Below are 17,293 nucleotides of genomic sequence, written 5' to 3'. Positions count from 1 at the left end.
ACTTTAGCAACATTCCTCCGAATATGTATGGGGAATGTTAATACTGCAACAACAACAACAACAACCATTTCGAATATGGCTCGGCCGATATTCGTTTCTGCATAGTCAGCATAACTTCGATCTTTCAACAAAACTCACAAAAATGGGGTCTAATAATGACGCGTTAACCTCAATGCCACGTGCAACAGCATTGTCGTAAAACCAATAAAAAATCAGCATCAATATGTCGCTCTCTGCAGTTGCTTAGGCTTCTTGGCATTTATATGTAGGTTTCCTAATACCAGATGCTGGTTATTTGTTTGGCAAAATGGCCGTCGAGATGAAGCTGCTTAAAAATGAAACTTCTTTTCTTTTAACGAACTGTCTGAACAACAAAGCACGCACTTCGAAAGTATGCTTGCAATATTTCGAAAAAGTGGTTCAACCATAAAGCGATACATTTTATACTGCGGAGACATAAAACTAAGTTTCTGCCTCTTAGCTGTCTGTCTGTAAACAACTTGCGACTTAAAAAGAAACCAGCCGATGGTTTATTTTTGAATAAGTATTTTACGAGCAGCATACCAAATAAGGAATTTATGCGAATAATTTGTATGTAAATTTGTATATTACTAATGCCTATTTTATATATAAATGTATGTAAGTAATTAAACATAGAAATATATGTTAATGTATACGCAATAAAATAAACTCACCTGACATTGAACCCAATTCGCTGGAATGATTATTATTACTAAGACTTGTATTATTATTATTACTACTACTATTATTGTTGTTGCTTTCTATTGATGATGACGTTAGACTACTTTGCGAGGATTTCTCTAGAACATCATGGTCTTCCTTACAATATAATATGCCGCCATCTCGTAACGCAAACTCATCGCCTTTAGAGGGACAAAAATAAAATAAAATACATTTTAATTAATTCTGAATAAACTAAAATTTATATACAATATTTTTAAAAAGAAAATTGTAAGTTAGTAAGCGTGAAAACAATTGAATTGAGAGTGAGTGAAAATATTGCAGAAACGTGAAAAATATTTTATTGCTCTTGTAATATGTATTTACCTGGTAGCAGCTGCCTCGCACACGCCGAACAACGAAAGCATTCAATATGAAATATTTTCGTTTTGGCCCGCATCACAAAGTCATTTTTACTAAATGAGCTACCGCATTTATCACATTTTGTACCAAATAACCTGTAAAGAAATATAATTCGATGTAAATGACATAGAAAAATAACGCAAGTTTGTTTGTTTGCTGACTTTCATACATAGAAAATTTCAATAAAAAATTTAAATATTTTTTTATTTCTATTTTTTATCATTTTTTTATATATTTATATTTTTTTATTTCTTTTTTTATTTTTTCATTTTTATTTTATAATGCAACAAAACGCGTGTAAACAGCGTCACAACCTTGTAAAGGTGCAATATCATTGAAAAAAACAAAATTCAAATAATGTTGCATAGAAATCTGTGTAATTTGGAACATTTATGTACATAGATTTTTGTGTAAGGTTCATTGTAAATTCATTAGCATCCCCCTGATGTAAATTTGTTTTTTTCTTTATCTTATTTACTTGTCCATGAGTTATGTACACATTTTAATTTTCATGAATTTTCATAACTTCGAAAGCCCATATTTGAAAGAGAGTAGAAGGGGAAAGGTATACTATTTATTACAAAACAAAAAAAAATACTGTACAGATTCGGACATACAAATCCGGACGAATAGTGCTTCTTTCAATTTGACTACATCGCTTCTAGTTGCCGTGTATATGATAGCAGAGCGGTGGTATTTACCTAGCGTAATTGGGCGGCCGCCGTAGCCGAAGAGGTTCGTGCGTGATTACCATTCGGAATTCACAGAGAGGTCGTTGGTTCGAATCTCGGTGAAACCAAAATTATTAAAAACATTTTTCTAAGAGCGGTCGCCCCTCAGCAGGCAATGGCAAGCCTCCGAGTGTATTTCTGCCATGACAAAGCTCCTCATAAAAATATCTGCCGTTCGGAGTCGGCTTGAAACTGTAGGTCCCTCCATTTGTGGAACAACATCAAGACGCACACCACAAATAGGAAGAGGAGCTCGACCAAACACCCAAAAAGGGTGTATAATTGTACATTTAATAATGAATAGAGTAATGCAAATAAAAAGTTGCAAATGAACTTGAAACTGTGCTCAAAGGGAATTTCTTTGTGATCTGCATTTCAATCAAGTAATTTTATTTAGCGAGAGTCTCATTGTAGAACAATTAATGAGATTTGTACGAATCGTGAGATTTTTACGATTTTTTATTATATTTCTAGTCTAGACGGCCACGCTGGCTGGGTCATGTCGTCCGAATAGACAAACGCTCCGGCTCTGAAAGTATTCGATGCGGTCCCAGCTGGTGGTAGCAGAAGAAAAGGAAGGCCTCCTCTGTGTTGGAAAGATCAGGTGGAGACGGACTTGGCTTCACTTGGTGTGTCTAACTGGTGCCAGGTGGCATGAGAAAGAAACAACTGGCGCGCTTTGTTAAATTCGGTAATCGCGTAAGCGCTTATCGCGCCAATAAGAAGAAGAAACCTAAGAATTGAAAAATGAAGATTGGTGGTTGAAAACATGGTTTTGATGTTTTTCAAACTATTTTCCAGGATTGTGTTTCCAGAATGTTTTTTTAATTGTGTGCGATCCAAAACGAACACACCTTTTTTAACACAAAATGGTCATGAAAAATCTTAGTGATGCTCTTCATATGAGGCCTAAGTATGGCTCAATCTTACGGCTGAGACGTGATGATCTTGCGCAATAATTTCACGGAACAGAACGATATTTTCCGGCGCAACAACTGATTTTGGACGAGATTCTTCAGTGAGCGAACAGCGACTACGACGAAATTCATTGCACTCGCACTAGTTTTTTAAAGGATGATGCTTGTCATCGTCTAATGACTTTAGTTCAGTGATGCATTCTTGTCTTGTTAATCTACGTCGAAAATTGTGAAAAATAATGGCACGAAAATGTTGACGGTTTAATTCCATTTTTTTCCAGAGACGAATTTGTAATGCCCCGGTAAGCAACACTAATATGACCCACACGTTCTGAGTGAGTTTATGATAAAATATGTAAAACTTTCTAAAGGAAAAGTTAAATGCTGCCTGACAATACTTGAAGTGCTCAAGGCTAGAAATCTAAGCAACAAGTCTCGTATTCATTTATATGACATAAAAAAAAGGGGAGCTGCTGGATTTCGTTCCCACAACAGTCGGTTCTACGGTACCGGAACGACCTGGATTTATATGAGGACAATGACTGTCACTTCAGCAGCATTCCCGTATATGTATATATTTATCGCGTGTTTTTTTTAGCTGCATCGATATTGGTAACTATGGTTTGTGAAGTGATAATGCAAACTGTACTGATATTTCTGTTCAGTAAATTTTGGTAAGCCATCATGAATCGATAAACGCCAGAACGATGCTTTCAAATTGTGGGAATATACTTTCATACATAGACCACTTGGCGGCATCATCGGTTTTTTAAATCTTTCGAAATGTGAAAGTGGTGAGTTCTAACGAGCCAAGCTGACTGAATTTTTGTTTTCACAAATTAATTAGTTAAACACCGACGAAACGGCTCCATACGGCCAGATTTATTGGAAAAAGTAGTCAAAAATTGTTCTTATCGAATAGTCCAATGTAACTCGTAGCCGCGGGGGACATATGCCAGATATCATATTTAAAAAATAAATGCCATAAAATTATCTACCAGATTATAATAAAAAAAAAATTCAAACCATATTTCTGTTTTGTAATATAATTTTATGTTCTCCAGCTTTCAAAAAAAACACCCTTTAATTACTTTTTAAAAACCTCTTCCGTGCTTCTACTCCAATTTATAATGTGTCTTGTTGTCCCACAAATGGAGGTACCTACAGTTTTAGGCCGCCTCCGAATGGTAGATAATTTTTTATAAGAAGCTCCTTCATGGCAGAGGTACACTCGGAGGTTTTCTATTGCGAGTCGAGGGGCGACCGCTATTAAAAAAGAAATCTATCACAGAGATTCGAATTCGGGCTCTACCGACTTGAGCACAAACATATGTATGTATATTTATATGTACTATATACATATTTTATCTTTATATATAAAAATGATTGTTTGTCTGTATGTTATCGTTGAACTCAAGAACTACTGGACCGATTATTATAAAAATTGATATATATATATTTTTTTCCACGGAGAAGGTTTATAGAATATGCTCACTGATGTCACTCGCCACCAGGTGGCCCTGCAGAGTAGCAAATTCTGCCCCGTTCAACCGATTGTCATAAGAATTAGTATGACCATGTATTTTTACGCAGAGGATACGAATATGACATGAATCGGTCCAGTAGCTTTTGAGTTCATCGATGACATACAGACAAACATTCATTTTTATATATATGATCGGAAATGGGCGAATGGAAATTGATGAATCTACTCAATGTATCACCCTGCCAGCAAATTTCTGTAAGATCACAGAAAGCATCGACGAATTGGTGCAAAAAGTTTTCCCAAACATTGCACAAAATTATAAAAACCATCTGTGGCTCAGTACGCGTGCTATATTAGCAGCCAAAAACATCGATGTCAATAGCATCAACTTCACCATTCAGCATGGAATACCCAGTGAAACGACAACATATAAGTCCATCGATACTGTGGAGAATCAAGTCGAGGTTGTCAACTATCCAACTGAATTCTTGAATTCGCTTGATTTGCCCGACATGCCGCCGCACGTTCTTACATTGAAAATTTCCGTACCCATCATTCTTCTTCGAAACATAAATCCACCACGACTTTGCAACGGAACCAGACTCTCAGTCAAGAAAATTATGAACAATGTAATCGAGGCAACAATTTTGACTGGAAAATTCAAAGGTGAAGACGTAATGTTGCCACGTATCCCAATGATCCCGACAGATATGCCATTCGAATTCGAAAACGTTTACAGTTCCCGGTGTGAGTCGCTTTCGCAATGACTATTAACAAAGCACAAGGACAATCGTTACAAGTGTATGGATTAAATTTGGAGAATTCATGCTGCTCACATGGACAGCTCTATGTGGCTTTCTCACATGTCGGAAAACGTTCTGATTTATTAGTCTACGCACCAGATGAAAAAACAAGGAATATTGTGCATCCCACAGCACTTCAATAAACATCGAATTCAAACTAAACTTTGCAATGTCACAATTTTTTCGAAATAATCAAAATCAATAAAATGGTTTAGAATGAATTGAATATTTGTGTACTGACTTTTCTTTAAAATTATTTTTCTTAAATTTATTTTAGTTGTTGGCGTAGCAATGCGCGCCGGGTGTGACACGTCTTTTCTTCAAAGGGTATGCGCGATTTTTTTTATATGAAAGCAAAAGCCTACCAAATACATTTTCTTCAAAATTGCTATCCGAAAGAGTGGTAACAGATAAGCAACCCGGACGAACTTTACTGATAATGCTGAGGCACAATGTAAAGGGTTTTCCAATAAGAGGTGTTATTTTGATATTTAAAGAAAAATGCTTTTTTTTAATATATGTAAATGATCGGATGTTTATTTCATTATAAAGAGGAAGGTATGCCGGTAGTAGGCAAATGACCACCACGACCACGCTTACAAGACAATATCCTTTTCATGAAATTTTCCATAACCGAATTGCAAAGTGGCTGCTCTATGGCCTCGATAGCCTCACGAATTCTTACTTTGAGGTCTTGAATCGACTCTGGGTTGTTGGCGTAGACCTTCTCTTTCACGTGGCCCCAAAGAAGAAGTCCACAAGGTGTTAAATCACAAGATCTCGGTTTCCAATTGGGATCACCTCTTCGAGAGATAACACGGTCTGGACACTTTTCCCGTAAAAGATCAATGGTTTCGTTGCTTGTGTGGCACGTAGTCCCGTCTTGTTGAAAATAAACGTTGTGCAGATCAATACCATCCAATTCCGGCCATAAAAAATCGTTAATCATCTCTCGATAGCGATAGATAACACCTGTTATTGGAAAACCCTTTATTTTGTTTCAGTATTTTAGAATATATTAACTGCAATAAGGTATTAGCCCTTATTAAGAAACAAAAATTGTGATATTAGACTCAAATCATATTATTTTCTACCAACGTATCTGCCGTCCCTATAGCAAACCTCTTTTCTTATAAGACGCTGATATGCTCTTTGTATCTGCCGGCAACCAGAAAAGATACCAACTTTGCTACTTTTTCATGTTCGAGTTATCGGTCTGTATAGTAAGGAAATCGTTTTCTATGTATTGATAGACTCCCTTAAGTCATAGCAGATACTTCCCACAAAAGATCGTAAATCTGGTGATTTTTAATGCCTCACAACTTACTTCATGCCTCTCCAATGCACTCGTGCTCAGGAGTACCTTGCAACTACGCGAAGGTGCCTCACATTTCTTTAGAAAAATTACAGAAGCCCACCGGTTTTAAGCGGTTCTAAGCTTAATGCTCCATGCTCGACATCTTCATTTGAAAGACTTAGGTGCGCAAAATTCAATTTAAAGATCGATTTAAAAGGTGTAAAGAATTTGAATCATTATCAATATTACTATCTATCATTCTGAAAAAAATTAGATTGAACATTTTCTGCCAAAAGGTTGTTTAGAATTTGTTTCGCACTTTTTCCAAAAATATTGTTGAAATGCAGAATTTAGCAACGCTCCTATTGAAAACTTACAGAAAATTTATTCTCCGCCATATTTTCAGTAAGTTGTTATCATGCAGCTATTCACTAAAGAAAAAAGGTTTAGAAAATTTTAATTGGAATAACTGTAATTTTCGGGTGTCTGCAATTTATGATATATCCGTAACTGTATGTGCATGCGAGTGTTTTCCATAAACTCCCTATACCATTTTTTGCTATTATTAATACATTTTTTTGCTTGAAAAATGTGCTAATTTGTTATCGATTGCCTGCCACGTGTTAATAAATTATTTAAATGTTTTTATATGTAAAATTCATATGTTTGTACATGGCACACAATGCACCGTCAAACACATACGCACATATTTAGCATACAAATATAATATTTTCGCTGCTTCTAAGTTTATTTTTAACTGGTTAAAAAGTTTTTATTAGAGTATATTTAATGTTAAACAAATTGAGGCATTTTCGTACACGGCAACACCGCTTATGAATTTTTAAAAATCATTTTCGCCTTTTGACAGCTTTTGGTTAGTGGCCAGTGGCGCATGGTGGTGTGCTGATGTGCTGGTAGTGGTGGTAAAATATTAAATTGTTTTACAAATATTTGTTATTATATTTGTTTACCTACATATGTTTGTGTGTGTGTGTACATTTTGATGGCTACTGTTGTTAAATACTCACGCTTTGTTATTGAAATGTGTTTGTTGTTGTCGTATGTGTGCATTTATCAATGCTCTGCTAAATGCCATTGAAGAGTACAAATTTGCGTATGGAGCTTTTAATTTGTACAACTCATTTGCATTTTAGCGGTATTTTTATGCAATTGGGCAGTTAAGGGAAACTATGTAGATTTATTGATTGCGTATTTTATACGTAGGTATATACAGTGGGAATCCTATCGTTATTTTATATAAAATTATGTAAAAACTCGGGCTTCAGGAAGACTGAAAAATGTTTCTCAACCACTCAACCAGCCTTTGCTACACCGACGGCAAACGTAATACATATTAATATTTCTCAAAAAATAAGAACACAAAAGTATAAACGTTTTCCAATGATTATTGCATAAAACCGCTATAATTTTCTCTTTAACTTCTCTTAATCTCAGTGTTGAATTAATCCCAGTAATGAGTACTGAAATAAGTTGTGGCTTAACTATAACTGATTTCCCTTCACCAACCATCTACCGAGTTGTGTATCACTACGAAACGAAAAAATACTCTTGAATCCTATATTACATATTATTTTGCAGCACTGCATTATTTCGTTTTGACAAACTGTTATGTAACTCTATTGTTTTCCAAAGCATGCCATCTAAATTAAGCAAAATATAATCAAAAAATTATCCCTACTTGTAAAGGGTGTTTTTTTTAGAGGTTAGGTTTTCAAGTTGGCACTACTTTTTTCGTAGATGGTCGTTTTGACAGCTGTCACTTGATTTATGCTCAGTTTGGTTTGCCATTTCATAATGAATAGACTTACACCTGAACAACGTTTGCAAATCGTGCAAATTTATTACCCAAACGAGATGGCCACCGATCCCGATTTTCACAAGAAAATTTTGTTCAGCGATGAAGCTCACTTTTGGTTGAATGGGTATGTCAATAAGCAAAATTGTCGCATTTGGAGTGAACATAATCCACAAGCCATTGCTGAAACGCCGTTACATCCTCAAAAAGTCACTGTTTGGTGTGCTCTATGGGCAGAGGGAATCATTGGTCCATATTTCTTTAAAAATGAAGCCGGCCATACTGTTACAGTCAATGGAGAGCGCTATAGAGCCATGATTAATGACTTTTTCGTGCCTGAATTGGACGATGTTGATGTGGACGACCTTTGGTTCCAACAAGACGGCGCTACATGCCATACAGCCAACGCAACAATCGATTTATTGAAGGAAACTTTTGGTGAGCGCATTATCTCGCGCCGTGGACCTGTGGCATGGCCTCCAAGATCGTGCGATATAACACCGCTGGACTATTTCTTGTGGGGCTATGTGAAGTCGCTTGTCTACGCAGATAAGCCCGAGACGATTAACGTCTTGGAAGAGAATATTCGGTGCGTTATTGCTGACATACGGCCCCAATTGCTGCAAAAAGTGGTCGAAAATTGGGCCTCTCGGCTGGAATTTATTCGAGCCAGCCGCGGAGGCCACTTGCCCGAAATCATTTTTAAAACATAATGGCAAACCCTTATCTTTATAATAAAGCTAAATTCTTGGCCATAACATTAAATTATAAACGTTTTATTTCATCTTGAAAACCTAACCTCTAAAAAAAACACCCTTTACTTGGAAGCACTGACCTAAGTTTGTTGCTTTTGAGCTAAGCGACTATAAGCAAAGTCGCTTGATCATCGCTAAAATGTTGTTGCGTTCATATACTACAATTTTTCGCTTGGTGAGCACCGGAGTTTCCCAGTGAGCAAAGAAGCATAAGTGGTGAATCGAATGCGGCATTCGTTAACATAATTTAGTGACTGCTGAAATGTAATTTATTATACGAATGGTGAGTAGGTAAATAAAGGGTTTTATACGTCTTGCGGGAATTTAGATTAGCCTAGGCATTTAAGTTAGGTTAGCCTGGGTTTGGGTGATGTTACTCTACAAGGAGTGGAATGGAAAATGCCCTAGACTTTATTACTACTGAAGGAAAACTTTTTAGCTAACTTTCCCTTAAAATGGAATGGAAGGTTTTGAACAATTGTTGCATCTAGTTGAACTAAGCATTTCAAGAAAGATTCATTGTTATGGCGAGTGCAGTACAATGACAGATGTAGTGCACAATGATGCAAATTTAGGTGGCGCAAAATTAATGACCCTCTCGTGAACTAGACAGCTGCAGAAAATGCTAGACAGCTAACAGATAAGACAGACAGCTTCTCGATAAATGTATTTGCATGCAAGTAAACTGACGATACCAGACATGGAAACTTACCTTTATGGGCAGAGACATGGTGGGTGGGCTAACAGATAAACGATGAAGATTTAGGTGGCACAAAAAAAAACAGTTTTAGAAGATTTAAAAGTTTTGCAAATGGCACGTCAATCATATTTGATACTTGTGAACTGGACAACTGCAATAAGTGCGTAAAGATCAAAATAAAGATTTCTGACACTCCAAATCATTAATTCTTTTTATTTAGTAAAAATGTTATTCAAAAACAAAATTGGGTGATTAATTTCGCGCCACCTTGTATAGGCGACTTGGACTAACTACTCATATAAACTTACAGCACACTGATAAAAAAAATTTCGTTCTACCAAAAAATGCTTAAACTCAGGGTTGATTTATTTAAATGTTATTCCTTGTTTTATTTGATATAATATTTATAAATAAGTTGAAGGCGTTAAGTTGTACGTCTGATTGTCAAAGCAGAGTAGTGGCAAAGAAGAAAACAAAAAATTATTCGCCTTGTTTCATACTGGGCTGACAGACAAACAAAAAAAAAAACAAAATCAGCTGATTCACCGATACTACCTTTAATAGATTCGTCTTGCTCAACATAAATCATAAATTTAAACAAACAAGGAAAACAAAGGCAAATAAGCAACCCATTCTGGCAACTAAAATACCAAAGTACAAGAAATACCGATACCATCCAAGAATGATATGAGTAATGATTGCTCCTTCAGAATTCGCTGTGTCATAAGAGCCCATAAATAAACAAACAAAAGCAAGGGAACTCAGACTTCAGAGGTCAGACTTGTCAGAATCGCAAAAAATTAAGTAACTGTTTTGGCAAGGCGCTACCTAAGGCACTTAATTCGCTTTGGATACCACCTCTAATAGATTCGCCTTGGTTAAGTTTCTGATGAAATAATTAGGTTTTCAAAAATCACTTCGAATTTTCTTTACGGCCGCCTTAGCGCAGAAAATTATAAGTAATTTAAAAATCGGATTTTCATAATCCTGATCATTTTTTTAATTTTTACGTTTAATTTTTTTTTAATTTATGAAACTGTTTTCGTCTTTTTAAAAAAAAATTTCATTAGTCCTCTGATAATCCTGTAAAATGAAGCAAATCCATTCAAATATCCAAAAACATTGTATATAGGCAGTCAATGGTTTTGCGTCGGTATTTCTATTTCCAAGCAAATGGCTTTAGAAGGCCTTTTCAGTGATTACATCGACCTACAAACTATCCAATGCCAGGGATTTGAGCTGGTTTGATGAGAAATTGATTTTCAGACGTTTTTGGTTGGCGCGTGTTTTGTGTAAGGGTACAGAATATTTGTAGAAATGTTCACTCCTGTTTTACCGCAATATTTTGTGGCCAGTACCTTCAGAGCAGCTTTAAAATCTGTTTAGATAAACTTTAAATTATCCCAGTAAGTGTCTAGCCATAGCCCAATGACATCAACGGAGCCTAGATTTCCTCCTTGTTCTGAGCTCAGTGAGAATTTGTACTTTGAATGAGTCTTCATTTTCAGTGTGATTTTGCGCATCTTTAGGTGTCTTCTATTTTTGCATTATTGAACCATCTTCCCTTGCGCCTATTTCTACCCATTTGAGCTCTTAAAATCTCAACAACTGTTGCTTTAATGGCACAGCTTTTTTCAATTACTCTCGGGCGTTTTGTCAGACTATGTAAAAACACACTTTAGTTCCAATGCAGAGAAAAACTAATTTGATGCTAGGAAAAGCTCGAACTGTACTTTTGATAAAATGCGACTTTGAATTTCGATAAGACATGTGATCGTCCAATGATACTAATTAGGATGAACGTGTACACACCTATGTAGGTGTGTAAATATGCTCACACATTCGAAAATCTCGCGCAAGTAATGATGGGAATTTCATCAAATGCGGGGTTTTTTTTTGTTGCAATGGAATCAAATGCCCAAATTATCATGCAAATATTAACAAATTTAAAGTTTGTATGTATAATAAGAGTATGTATGTATATACAATATATAAAAAGGCAAGATATGTATGTGGATTTTCCTAAAAGTGTCTATTGTAATACCAGCACTTCTATAAAAAAAATATAGTTAGTAAAAATTGGAGTGATGACTAGAAAGCGTGAAAGAGATCGGCATATTTCAATACATACAAAGTTGTGCAAAATTAAGCATCCAATTTTGATTTTGAATAACTTTTTCCCTAAAAACTTTTTTTTACTTTTTTAGAGGCGACAAAATGATGTATCATAAAGTTTTTGATCAATTTTGAGCATTTTTCTTTTTGGTTTGACTATTCATTATTTTGTTTATAAAATTGTAGCTGAATGTCTAACAAAAACCATATAAATCCAGTATTCAAATTTTTTGCAAAAATTTCGTCACTGTTGAAAGTTATGATTTCGATAACAATGTCGGCCTTGATATCCAATGTAGAATCGCTCTTGCCGACAAGTGCTACTTTGGACTACGTAGACAACTAACTAGTAAAGTTTTTTCTTGACGAACAAAATTAACACTCTACAAGGCTCTCATCATGCCCGTCCTAATGTATGGCGCAGAAGCTTGGTCGATGACAACACCCGATGGGACGTCTCTTGGAGTGTTTGAGTGCACGTTGGCGACATCAATGGAACAATGAGCTGTATAAGCTTATATGGCATAGTAGGCATAGTGCAGCGAATAAAGATCCAGCGGCTTCGTTGACGGGCTCATGCCGTTCAAATGGATACCAACGCTTCGACTCTGAAAGTATTCAATGCGGTAACAGCTGGTGGAGGCAGAGGAAGAAAGATGAAGGCTTCCTTTCATTTGGAAAGATTATGTGGAAAAGAACTTGGCATCTTTTGGTGTGTCCAACTGGCGCCGGTTAGCACGAGAAAGAAACGAAAATTTGGAAAATTTCATATGTGGTTATCATGCCAATCAAGAAAAAGAAGACGAACTATACAGCTGCAGTATGCAAACAGCCAAGCAATGGAGCGCGTACCCTTCTGTCATTAAGCAGAAGGGAGTGCAGACGGCTGGTTGGACTGATGACGGGCCACTTTCCTTGGGCGAAGCCCATGGAAAGGTTGGCCATCTCAGACAGTGTAATCTGCCCAGCTTGTGAAGAGGAGGATGAGAAGGGGGACCACTTCCTGTGCGTCTGCCTCGCCTTCGCTCGAATCAAGCTTAAAATCCTTGGCCCTGATGTGTTAAGAAGCGACCACCTTGGCTCCTTGGCACCACAAGATCTACTCAGATTTCTTCGGAGGTAGGGTAGATTTAAAGAAAATTAAAAAGGGAATCCAGTGTAGTACAATGGCCTTAATAAATGTCTGAGTGCTGCACTTGCTAGTTGTCTCGCAAAAAAAAAAAAATATTTGAGCGCGTGGATGTCAGTAAAATAGAGATTGCAATTACTCAAAATCATTTTTTTATTTAGTAAAAATAAAAATTGGATGATTAATTTTGTGCCCCCTTGTATAACATTTCAGTTATAGTCCTTCTGAGCAAACCGTACATAGAATCTTAAAAAAATTAGTTCGAAAAAAATTGAATGACTAATTTTGCGCCACCTTGTAAATTTCAATTTTTTTTCTTTCGAAACAACCCTTACACAGAATCTTAAAGTATAAGTTTTCTTCTATCGAATGCCATTCTGCATGCTCCAATATTTTTATATCGTAGGAATGGCGCAATTAAAAAAATGGTTCAATACCGCCACGTGCGCGTTTCGTCACTCTGGGTTCTACTGGGTGCAGTTAGAAAGTTTTTAATTTAATTTATTTAACCAATTTTCATAAAATGTTTTCTATCCGATTGAGGAACCTCATATACTATACCTAAGTACCTCATACCTCTATCGACTATGCATATTCATTTTTTTTCTTGTGAAATGAATTTTTCAGGCCAATGTAAGCAATGAAAATATTTCTCGCACTTCAAAACATTATAAGTAGATTTTATTTCAAAAAAACGTCCATAACGTCAAACGTCAGTAGCACCTGCCGTATTTGACGTTCAAAAACCAGTTGTTAGCTGTCAGAGCACAAATAGCACCCCTCGTACATAGGCTGCTCTATCCAGCTATAATTAATATGTAATTATTTGTGTATGTGCCCATGGCATGATTCCTATTTACATTTATGCATAAACATGTCTGTGTGTATGTAATTTAGCGAAAATACGCATACGCATATATTAAAGTTATTTTTGATTTTTTCATTAGCATTGATGTTGAAATTTCTTAATTCAATATATCGCACCGCTTTTTACACCAATGCCTATTGGCTACTGAAGTTAATACGAATACATAAATATTATATGTATGTATCTATGCATGTATGTATGTACACTTATAGCATTAATGAGAGATACCCTGATGAATTTTTGACCAATTGGCACACTATCAAATATCAAATATGGAATATAAAATAAATATGTATTATTTTTATATATATTATAAAATATTTGCATGCATTATATATATTTATATATATTATATATATTTATATATATTGTAATAAGCGAAGAGCTGGTCGTCGTCGCCGAAAGCCTTGTGTATGCCTCACGCCGTCAATTCACACATCTTCGTTATTGCGCCAACTACATAATTTTGGGTCTCCTATTTGGATTTTTAGAAGAATGTGAAGATTAGTACCACTAATTTGAAGAGAAGGTCCATCTCACCACCTCTCCAGGATGCTTGACAAGACATAAAATAAATGCTACTGAGATTTTGACCATTCGCCAAAACATTAAAGTTGAATTTATTAATATTCAAAAAATATTTTCTTATGACATACTGGGTTGCCCATATTCGACGGACCCATGTGTTTTTTTTGAAACCAAAGAAAATCACAATTTTTTTGATCTTGACGATAATAATCATTTTTTTTTGGTTCAAGTAGATTTGTTGACATCACTTTTTGAATATGATATCTCTCAAATGGCCGCCTTGAGCTTGTACGGCGTATTGTGTCCGTTTTGCAGCATTTTCCATAGTTTTAGCTAACATTTCGGCTGGAATAGTGACCATTTCCTCACGGATGTTGTTCTTGAGCTCTTCTATGGTCTTTGGCTTATTAATATAAACCATTGATTTTAAATATCTCCACAAGAAGAAGTCAGGTGGCGTTAAATCGGGCCATTTTTCGACATCAAACGACGAGGAAACAATTTCTTCAAAAAATCGATTGTGGTGCGAGCTGTGTGTGGTGGAGCGCCGTCTTGTTGAAACCAGAACTACCTCATACGCTTTCGACGAATAATTGGCATCACAATGTCCTTCTTTTCTTCTTCTTCTTCTTTTCACAATCGACTTCTTTTGTAATGGCGTGTACAGCACACGTCCATGGTAAAAATCTGCTTGGGCTGACGCTTCCAACGCGGTATGTCATTAAGCGATCTGACGTCTCTGTCAAAAGATACAGGGTTGCCAGATGGGTCCGTCGAATATGGGCAGCCCTGTACTTCTTTACTATATCAGATTCTCATCAAACTTGGGAATAGCGGATCAAAACTCACGGCATATGCTGACGTCTTGGCTGTTATCATAGAAAGAGTTATCAACTGGCTTCCAATAAAAATTAGTAGTAAGAAACTCAACCAAAAGATCAGCTCTAAAATTTAAAATGTTAGGACAATTCTCACAGAGGCATTCTGGTCGCAACAACCTTCTGTATGCAAACGGAAAGTCAGACTACGTAATACCACAAGTTAAATTCATCAAATCGTCTAGCGTCCTTATAGAGCGCAATGGATGACAGAAAGATCTAGAATTCAACTATCATCCATACAATTTCTTTACAGATGGGTCCAAAATGGCGGATTGCGTAGGAGCGGCTGTCCTTTGTCCGCAACTTCATCTCCAAAAGTCTTTCAGACTCTGTAGTATAATTCGAGCTGAAATCTATATCGCAACAAAATCAGCTGTATTGGCTCTGGAATTAACCCCTCTTAACACTGGCACAAACAATTTCACTGACAGCTATGCGGCTATTAAAGCAATTATGGCTCCTTGGACTAACTTGAAAAGTGTTCAACAATGCAGATCCAAAATGGATGAACTCTGGGGAAATGATCAGTTCACTTATTTATTGGATACCTGAACACAAAGGAATAGATGGAAGTGAGAGCGCCGATGAGCTCGCTAAGGCCGGCATTTGCTTGCCGAGGTTGAACACGTCAGGCATATTCCCATCACTCTCTGTTCTGAAAACAGAACTAAATAAGGACCTAGCGCTGGAAGCGCAGTCGATATGGGAACACTCAACCTCGTACAAAACATCCAAAATTATGCTAAGGATTGGGAAATTGCAAATTGTGTTTTATCACTGACTGGGAAAGACTGCCAGTCTGACCTCAAATCACGCAGCCAAAATGGGATTAGTCTAGAGCGATGACTGCAACACATGCAACGAAGCGGATACTAGTGGTACTTTGGAACACCTACTTTGCCCCTTCGCTGCTCTTTGTAGGACTAGGATCGGCATATTTCTCAACCTTGAAGGATATTGCTGACTAACGGCTGAACGACTTGTTAAAACTCGCGAAGACGTGCATTAAGAATTGCATAATACAAGGGGTGTTCAAAAAGTATCGCGAATTCTGAATTTTCGCAGGTTACGTACATTCGAATTTCGACAGCTCGCGCGTGTTTCGGCTCGTCGGCGATTTTTACCTATTAAAAAGATGGATCAAAGAACCTGTATCGAATTTTGTGTGAAAAACGAAATTAAGTGCACGGATGCATTCCAAATGTTGAATGCTGTGTTGTACGGAGAAGCTACTTTGGACGAAAGCAACGTTTAACGGTGGTACAAAATGTTCTTAGAAGACCGAGAAGATGTGAGTAAAACATGCCAGATGCCCGAGGACTTCAACAACAGACGAAAAAATTAATGAAGTGAAAAAAATGGTATTGGCCAATCGTCGAATCATAGTTAGAAAAGTTGCTGAGGACCTAGACATATCGATTGGCTCGTGCCATTTGATTTTTTTCAATAATTTGGGCATGAGACGGGTCGCCGCAAAATTCGTACCAAATACGAACATTGCTAATGTGATGTTGAACTCTGTCCGCGACGACCCAAATTTGCTCCAGAGGGTCATAACGGGTGACGAATCGTGGGTTTATGGTTATGACGTGGAAACCAAAGCTCAATCATCTCAATGGAAGCTACCACACGAACCAAGACCGAAAAAAGCGCACCAAGTTCGGTCGAATGTAAAAGTTTTGCTTACTGTTTTCTTCGATTGCAGGGGCGTTGTGCATCATGAGTTCTTGCCATAGGGTAAAACGGTCAATAAGGAATATTACCTGCAAGTTATGCGCCAGAAACGCCCGGATTTGTGGAAGAACAAAAATTGGCTCTTGCATCATGATAACGCCCCAGCTCACACACCGTTGCTTGTGCGTGACTTTTTGGCCAAAAACAACACACTAATGATGCCACAGCCCCCTGTGACTTTTTCTTGTTCCCGAAACTGAAGAGGCCCATGAAAGGACGACGCTAAGCTACGATTGGCAAGATAAAGACGGCATCGAAGGAGAAGCTGAACAGGATAAAAAAAAATTAATTTTTTGAAGTGCTTCGAAGATTTGAAAAAACGTTGGCACAAGTGCATAGTATCTCATGGAGATTAGTTTGAAGGAGACAAAATAGATATTAATGAACAAAAAAATAATTTTTGAAAAAACTTAAAATTCCCGATACTTT

At 36.7% G+C, this 17,293-nt stretch overlaps 1 protein-coding gene across 1 annotated transcript in view; it reads right to left on the bottom strand.

Annotated features, from left to right (window-relative positions):
- Positions 1 to 17,293, bottom strand: part of LOC128863010 (insulin gene enhancer protein isl-1) — a 122,672-nt gene that overhangs the window by 14,977 nt on the left and 90,402 nt on the right. Inside the window, exons 3-4 of the mRNA XM_054101890.1 lie at positions 1,069 to 1,199; positions 696 to 884 (exon numbers count right to left, since the gene is read on the bottom strand). Of these exons, the coding sequence (XP_053957865.1) occupies positions 696 to 884; positions 1,069 to 1,199 (320 nt within the window). The remainder of the gene's footprint in view (positions 1 to 695; positions 885 to 1,068; positions 1,200 to 17,293) is intronic.

The sequence above is a fragment of the Anastrepha ludens genome, chromosome 5 (genome assembly GCF_028408465.1).
Source record: "Anastrepha ludens isolate Willacy chromosome 5, idAnaLude1.1, whole genome shotgun sequence".
NCBI classification, from domain to species: Eukaryota; Metazoa; Arthropoda; class Insecta; order Diptera; family Tephritidae; genus Anastrepha; species Anastrepha ludens.
This window is presented reverse-complemented; position numbering and strand designations above follow the sequence as displayed.